At 42.1% G+C, this 8,959-nt stretch overlaps 1 protein-coding gene across 1 annotated transcript; it reads right to left on the bottom strand.

Annotated features, from left to right (window-relative positions):
• Positions 1-230: 230 nt before the first annotated feature.
• On the bottom strand, positions 231-3,204 carry LOC147616596 (putative pentatricopeptide repeat-containing protein At3g15130). Its single transcript, XM_086777661.1, has 2 exons — positions 3,064-3,204; positions 231-2,988 (listed from the first exon to the last, which is right to left on the bottom strand). The coding sequence occupies exons 1-2, from the start codon at positions 3,142-3,144 to the stop codon at positions 724-726; spliced, it is 2,346 nt and encodes a 781-aa protein (XP_086633787.1). The 5' UTR covers positions 3,145-3,204; the 3' UTR covers positions 231-723.
• Between the last annotated feature and the right edge of the window lie 5,755 nt (positions 3,205-8,959).

The following is an 8,959-nucleotide window of genomic DNA, read 5'->3' as shown; positions in this document are numbered from 1 at the left end:
GTGCAACTTTGTGACCTCAAGAGTATAGGATGCTCGTGGCTCGTGGTAGAGGTGTTGAGACACACCTAGCATTCATGATAATTTTTGTGTATAATTTAATGCCTTCTGAATAAAGTGCCACCACATATTATGGCTTGCTGATGTTCACATGTCCCAAGTACACATACCAGGATTAGAAATAAATTCACATTCAATTTTGTGCCCTAAATTAAAAGTACTACAATGCAATAAGTTGTTGGTTTTGTCATATCAATCCCATTTCTCTTGAAATGGTTAAGAGTCGCTCAGTTGTAGCAGCTAGTGGGATCCCTGCCTGCAGTTTAAACGTTACAAGTTACACAATGTGTCCAATGAAATGAGTGTTTTGACCAAGTCATGGCATGCCGTCTCCTTTAGGACTTCCAGGATAAAGTCACATCTCACCCCATCATATATGCTTTACCCCATCTGAATACAGCTGCATGAAAGGAATGTTCTAAGAAAGAGGGAAGTCCACTCTTCTAATGATATTCAAAACCACAGTGTGAACATTGTATCCTATGGAGAAAAGGATACAACATCAATGATTGTGGAAGACTCTTGATTCAAACAACTGTACGAAACAGAAAAAAGGCTAAAATTGAACAAATGCTTCACTTCAGCATATTGAAGAGTTCTGTCCTCAGCAGTCTAGCAACAACATTTGGAGTGAAATAAAGAGAAGTCTAGGTAGTTGCACTACCATCACCAGTATTCCTCACAAGTACACTTTCCATCCTCAAAAATGTGAATGCGGTTTGCATCTTTGACCTGAATTTTGCGCTGCTCCACTTTTGATATAAGCAATGTAGCAAAATGGCAGTCACCACAAACCCGCATGTTCTTCGTAACACATATAGGTGTCCCTTCAGGTGTATTGATAAGGGCACATGTGATGGCCAACGTCTCACTATGCCTGCATAGCGCATCTTCCTTTGCATCATCTGAAATGTCTTGTGACACCCAATGCAAACCTTGGGAATACCCTTCCTGCGATATTTTTTGACCAATGTCTTTTAGCTTCGCATAGATATTTTTGCCTTGGGGATGACTGTCATCCCCGACAATAAACGTATGTACATTTCCACTTGCATCAGTCCACCAACAACGTCCTGGCATCTGCCATGCTCCATTTTCCATTCTCATAGCTTCAACCTTGTCCGCTTCATCTTGCATGCCAGCAGCTGCATATATATTTCTCATGCAGACATATGCTACAGCATCCTTTTCATCCAATTGTACTGCATGTTCAAAGGCCAATCTTCCAAGCTTCACATTTCCCCACTTTCGACAAGCACCCAACAGAGCAGACCAAAGCGGAAGACAATCAGAAGGTGGCATCTTCTCAATCACTCCTAGTGCCTTGTCGAAGTGCCCTGCACGGCTGAAAAGATCAACCATGCAAGTGTGGTGCTCTAAAGTTGGGATGATGCTATGGACTGTGCTCATAGTCTCAAAGTACATTTGCCCCTCATCCACTAGACCTGTGTGACTGCACGCAGTAAGCAAAACAACGAATGTGACCATATCTGGCTCTATACCTTCTTCTATCATTTTGTTGAATGAGTCAAAAACAGTTTCAACCTTTCCAAGCTGGGCATATCCTGCAATTAGGGCACTCCAGGAGACTAGATCCCGAACTGGAAGCTCGTCAAACACTTCATGCGCTTTTGCAAGTGCACCACACTTGGCATACATATCCACCAACGCAGTGCCAAGCACAATATCTTTTTCCAATAAACCCTGCCTGACAATCTCAGCATGTACCTCTTTGCCCTTCTCAGCTGCTCCTATGCTACCACAGGCTTTCAACATGCAAGTAAAGGTGACTGCGTCTGGGGAGAGACCCTCCTCTCGCATCCGTCCAAAGCAGTTCAGAGCCTCATCACCATGCCCGTGTTGGGTATATCCTGCGATTAGGGCATTCCAGGAGAATAGATCCCGAACTGGAAGCTCATCAAACACTTCTTGCACTTTTGCAAGTGCACCAAAATTGGCATACATATCCATCAATGCATTGCCAAGCACAATATCTTTTTCCAATAAGCCCTGCCTGACAATCTCAGCATGTACCTCTTTGCCCTTCTCAGCTGCTCCTATGCTGCCGCAGGCTTTCAAGATGCAACTAAAGGTGATTGCGTCTGGGGAGAGACCCTCCTCTCGCATCCATCCAAAGCAGTTCAGAGCCTCATCACCATGCCCGTGTTGGACATATCCTGTGATTAACGCATTCCAGGAGACTACATCCCGAACTTGAAGCTCGTCAAACACTTTTTGTGCTTTTGCAAGTGCACCACATTTGGCATACATATCCACCAACGCATTGCCAAGCACGATATCTTTTTCCAATAAGCCCTGCCTGACAACCTCAGCATGTATCTCTTCGCCCTTCTCAGCTGCTCCTATGCTACCGCAGGCTTTCAAGATGCAAATAAAGGTGACTGCATCTGGGAAGAGGCCCTCCTCTCGCATCCGTCCAAAGCAGTTCAGAGCCTCATGACCACGTCCGTGTTGGGCATATCCTGCGATCAGGGCACTCCAGGAGACTACATCCCGAACTGGAAGCGCGTCAAACACTTCTTGCGCTTTTGCAAGTGCACCACATTTGGCATACATATTGAGTAGGGCAGTGCCTACATAAATGTTCTTTTCAAGCAGCCCCCTTTTGAGAATATCAGCATGTATTATGCTGCCTTTGCACAGGTCCTTTTGCTTGGCACAAGCCTTTAGTAAGGCTACAAGAGCAGTATCCTCTTGAAACTCCTGGTAGTTGCTGTTGCTATGTCCTTGTCGTGCTTTGTGGTGGATTTCCTTGGCCCTCGTTGTCCTCTTATCCTTCCGCACACAGAACTCTCGTTGCAGTCCTCTTCTTCTGAGCTCCTCTTGGACCCAAGATGGATTGTACCAGCCATCCATCCACAGCAACTCCTTTGTCATTTTATGTTTGAAGTCTGGGGATCTTGGGCTTCTCTGTGATGCAAAACAATACTCAGGAAAGCCAATAGGTTTTCGTGTACTCTCATGTAATTGTAAAACAGTGCTTACCTTGCTGGTTCGATTGTCCCACCATTGGGAGGGATCCCTGAAGTACTCCTTCCATAAGAAGTCCACGTCTTTACACGCCATAGGGAGGTTACCCAAGACGAAGTCCTGCCAGGAAAATGCAAATTTGTATTACCATTATATGTAATTGTTTTTTAAAAAACTTACTTTTGTGAGGTCTTACTTCTCACTAGGTTCATTTTATTTCATTTGCACCATGAAGTTTTGCTACCCTTATGTGAAAAGTGTGGGCACACTTGTACCTAGATTGCCCATTAAGAGCTGCAAAGAACTTCACACATGACTAAACCTTGCATTACTTGTTGGGACTCGACCTCCTAAGTATGCAATGTTGCCTAATCACGAACGTTTCCCTGGAACATACTCACATGCTTGTAAGAAGCTAAAATGAAAACTGCTGCAAAGAAAGGTTGTACAGGCTTCGGCCTCACAGTTGGGTAAAAGAATATACATTGGGAGGATCAAAGGAGGTGAAAGCTCAGTAGAGTCCAGTGGCCAAGAGACCAAAGGACAAACAACCTATTGATGCCAAAAAAATGATGGACATGAAAAAATTGCCAAGGCTCCAATTCCAAAGAAGTTGGAAGCTACAAAAGATGCTAAAGCATTAACATCCAAGGTTGTCACAAGGAAACAAGTGCAAACAAACAAAATAACCTGCTATTACTGGCAAAAAAAAATTCCGCTCACAGCATTGGCAAGGGCGATGACAAAGTGACAATCCCCAAACCGACATTGATACGACTTTATTAAAAAAAGAGGACATTACGCCTAATGCACCTGTCCCACCAAAAGCTCAATGGGCACTTGAAAAACACACAAATTATCCTAACCTTGTCCTAGAAAAGCTCAAATGGAGCATGCACAAGAATGAATTCAAAGTGTTCACACACAACTAGAACTTGTGTTGTTTCTTTGTTGGCTCTGGGCCTCCACACCTTTGTTTCTTGTTTGGCTTTGGGACTCCACAACAATTGTGGAGAATCCTTGGGTGTGGTCCCTAAACAATCTATCAAATAGATTGTCTCCCCTACAAGGTCTTTATTAGTTTCCTCGAGCATTTGTGTTGGTTTCAAAGTTGGTTTGGGTAAGAGCTCAAGGATTAGTAGTTGAAGAGGACAGTTCATATTCTTGCATTTATCTTAGCACAGGTTCTAGTTGTCTTGTGCATTCTCCATTTGAGCTTTTGTAGCACAAGGTTAGGATAATTCATGTGTTTTTCTGGTGCCCCTTGAGCTTTTGGGGGGGCAAGTGCATTAGGCGTAAGGTTCTCTTTTTTTAATGAGGCCATATCAGTGTCGGATCCACACTTTGTCATCGCCCTCGCCAGTGCGGTGAGAGAAGACTTTCTTTTTGCCAGTAATAGCAAGTTTTTGTTTTTGCCAGTAATAGCAAGTTTTTGTTTGTTTGTACTTGTTTCCCTATAGCAACCTTGGATGTTTAATGCTTCAGCATGTTTTATAGCTTCCAACTTATTTCGAATTAGAACTTTGTCAATTTGTTTACATCCATCATTTTTTGTGGCATTAGCAAAAGTTGTTTGCCCTTTGGTCCCTTGGCCACTGGAGGCTGGAGGCTACTAAGCTTTAGCCTCCTTTGATCCCAACGCATGTTCTTTCAACCAACTACGAGGTCGAAGCTTGTGCAACCTTTTTTTGCAACTATTTTCACTTAAGCTTACAAGCATGTGAGCATGTTTGAGGGAACCATCGTGATTAGGTGCAAGAAAGGGAGCTACTCAAAGCATGGAGTAGGCAAACCATCCCCTCCTATAATGATTTCATCCTCAAAATCAAAGGGTGGTTGTGCACAAAAAAAAAGACATATACAAAGGCTATATACAAAAGCCAAAAAACACATCCATAATTAAATGTCGATGTTGTCACCAAGGTGTATAATCCCTCCTGGATCAAATGGAAAGGAATGTAGAGCAACACTGATGACAAGGATAAAAATGCATCCTTCCAGATTGATTGTGAAACCTAGGAGTCACTTAATCATAACCATAGATCTCGTGCCACGTGGATCAAAAAGGTAAGTTGTATCCGGGGTCCCATAGACCATACAAAGGAATATCCTTATGCAGAGCGTTGGCCTCATTGGACCTTTACTCCATGCTTTCCTGACAACCCGAAGGCCACCTAGATCAAATGTGAAATAATGCCGCCCCATTGTCGAAAAGTGGTCACCAAGGATGCCAACACATCAAATGGAAATCCACATGATATGATCAAGGCCTAAATATCCGCCAGGGTTAAAGACGAATATGTCGTAGTGCCGTGCCAATAAGCACAATGCTCACAAGATGATCTCCAATATGTCAAAAGTAAATGCCCCAAAAATGGTATCCATATCAATGCGTATGCATTGAGTATCACAAAAGAATGCCTCGTAATCCAAGTCAATTCTTGGATCAAAAACTAATATAGCATCATAAGTATGGTATGTCTCCATTAATAGTGCCTCCATAATCACTAGATCTATGAGAACGTCGAAGTCAAATGCAAAGCTATCAAGATCCATGTGATCTATGTATATAATCATGTGTCTCCTATGAGGCCTCACCTCAATGAAGTCATCCACTATCCTTATTGCCTAATTGTTCAAACACATGAACTACATCCAAACAAACACTTCCAAATGCAGTATGAGAGCTAGGAGTAGTGGTTGAACCATAGATACCTCCACATGAGAAAAACAATAGAGGAATAGCCCAACAAATCTAACATAAGCAGTATCTTGTGGAGTATCTCTAACCTTGTGTGCAATGGTGGATGCGTCATTGATCTAATACTCAATATCCTCTAATTGGCCTCGATTATCTAATGCATCACTATGATTTCTAGGGAAGTAGATAGACATATTAGGCATATCATCACCTATATGATGCTTGATGTACTTGATGCCATACCTGCCCTCAAGATCATGTCCACATGATCTAGCGCACACATATCAATACCACATGCATCATCATCATGTGCATCATGTGCACATGTGTCAACATCATCACCATGTGCATCATGTGCATATGTGTCAACATCATCACCATGTGTATGTGTGACAATATCATCATGTGTGCGTATATCACCATGTGTATGTGTCACAATATCATCATGTGTGTGTATATCACCATGTGCATGTGTATCAATATCATCATGTGTATGAGTATCACCATGTACACATGTATCAATATCATCATGTGTGTGTGTGTGTGTGTGTGTGTGTGTGTGTGTGATCATCATCATCATCATCTACATCATGGTGCAGTGAATGGCTCAGTCTAGGAGAACGATGGGACGATGGCTACTAAATGTTGTAGACGAATTGTAGAAGCTATTGAGGCCCATGAAAACTCCACTAAGAGAGCGGTATATGTGTAACCATGCTTGGCATGTGTCCTCAAAGGATCCAATCATCTTGCCCCATGACTCGTGAAATGCCTCCCATGAAAGACCATCATGATCATCATCTACCATGTAGCCATGTGTATCACCAACACCAAAATCATGACCATGCATTGTCCAACCATCTCAAAACTCATCATAGCTCATGCCCATGGTGAATGTGTATGGTGAGGTGTATGGCAATGTCATCCACATCCTAAAGAAACTCCAAGAGACTTCCATGTCCACATGCATGGAAGCCATGGATGTCATAAGGTAACTCCAAGATGCCTCCATGTATGCATGCAAGGGTGCCATGTGTAAAGGCATGCTAAATGACGAATATATCATGGTCGTGTGTGCGAATAACCTCCACAAAGTACCCCTAGGTGTGCAAACACTCCCCAAAGCACACAAGATGTGTAAACACATCCACAATGCACTAATGCATGTGAACAAGCCCAAATAAATCCAAATGCACTAATGCATATGTGAACAAGGTCTACAAAATCCCAGTGTGTCCACAATGCACTAAGCATGTGAACAAGGCTAGCAATGCATAAAAACTCACATCGTGCATGTGAATAGTCACCAACAAAGCCCAAGGCATGTGAATGGATCCACAATGCTCCAATGCACATGAACGAGCTCCAAAAATTCCCAAAAAGACACGCGTGGAAGAATCCCAATCATGTGAACACCCTCAAAACGAGCCCAACACATCACAAAATGGAATCACTCGAATAAGCCCCAAACCTACACCCAAATCACAATGTGTATGAATGAAGACTAGAAATGTGCCAATGTGTAAGACACCACACCCAATTCCCAATTGCATATGAACAAGGTCAGACACCACACCCAATTCCCAATTGCATATGAACAAGGTCAGACACGCAAGCATATACAAACTCACCACCCATGCAAGACAAGCTCTAGTGTAAATGGGAACAAATAGTGGGCAGCGTGGTGCATAGGAAAAATGAAAGTGTGTGTACGTAGAGTAAGTGTGAAAAGGCAAGGTGTGGAAGCAAAGATGTGAAAGGCCTAAGGGTCTCAAAACCCTTGAGGTCATAAGACTCTTTGTAAAAGATTATTTTTGAAACCAAGGCATGTGTTCGCATTCTACCTCAAGATCAGCTAGCACTATGTTCGCTACCATTTGACATATTGTCGGGGGTGCAAATGCCGTGAAGGAAGCTATCCATGTGGTAGTGAAGCTAAGCGGCTCCTTGTGAGAACCAAACACATGAGCAAATAAAGTTCTCTTCATTAGGTCCGCCTCGTCCTATAGTTGCTTATGCTGATCATAAACCCAAGCAAGCTCGTGTTTTCTTTCGTTTCTAGTCATGGAGGCTAACATGGCAGTAAAATGGTGTTTTCCTTTTTTTAGGCTGAAGCGCACCTCCCATTGTAACTCCCATAAACAACTCTTCTTAGGTAGCTATCACTAGCCATGTTACCTCAACAATAGTTCTAGCATATTGATAGATGTTTTTGTCCACAATAGAATGGGGAAGACTACTCTTTGCCTAGATCCTTACTTGGGCGGCTAAAGCTTTAGAGCATAGCTTCCATGGCAAACTCTTCCATCTTCTCTCTTCACCTTCTTTCCTTTCATAAATGGTGTTGAGGGCATGTAACATATGATTCACACAATTCGATATCCCCTAAAACAAGCCAACTAGGTAGGCTTCTACAACTTCCTTGAAGAGCCAAGGTAGCATGACTTTGAAAGCGCATATCAATCTTGAAATCCTATGCAATTTCTCAACACAAGCCTTTGGAAGGGTTAATTTTTACTTCCCCAGACTTCTTGCTTAGCTACAACACCTATGCAACATAACCTCAAGGGAAATATCCTCGGTTTTTACTTCCCCAAACTTCTTGCTAAGCTAAAACATAACCTCAAGAAGGTCCATCTACTTACCTTATTGTTGGTGTTGGTCTTCTGGATATTGAGTAAATTTGGACAAGATTGGCAATTGCTAATGACTTTCTTGATCAAGAAACTTTCCAAACTGCTCTGAATCAGTGAGTGATACAATACTTTGCAAGCTTTAATCCTTAACCATTGTCTTCATGTCATATTATTTCTAATCACCATGATTAAGCCAAAGATCATCTTGACCTTGCACAATCACACTAAATAGGCTTGTTATCCACTTGTTTACTTCTTTCTCAACCTTTCTTTGCAAAATTTTCTTGCACAATAAGCTTTCTTTGCAAGGGAGATGATCAAGAACTTGATTTACTTTTCTTCTTTAAACTCATAGTGACACTTCCATGTTGGTTAAGAACCCTAATCACCGGATTATGCACTAGTGCTTACACAAACACAATTCTTGCAAAGTATGATCAAGATATGAAAGATTTGATCAAGAACCTTTTTCACCCTTGTCTTTGTAAACTTTATAATTGTGCACTAGGATTCTTGTAAACTTTACTCTGCATAGTAAACTTTATCTAAACCTGTAATAAAACTATAAACTGCA

Source organism: Cibotium barometz, chromosome 38, assembly GCF_041138505.1.
Source record: "Cibotium barometz isolate CiBa-2024 chromosome 38, ASM4113850v1, whole genome shotgun sequence".
NCBI classification, from domain to species: Eukaryota; Viridiplantae; Streptophyta; class Polypodiopsida; order Cyatheales; family Cibotiaceae; genus Cibotium; species Cibotium barometz.
The sequence above is the reverse complement of the archived record's forward strand: the minus strand, read 5'-3'. Positions and strand labels throughout refer to the sequence as shown.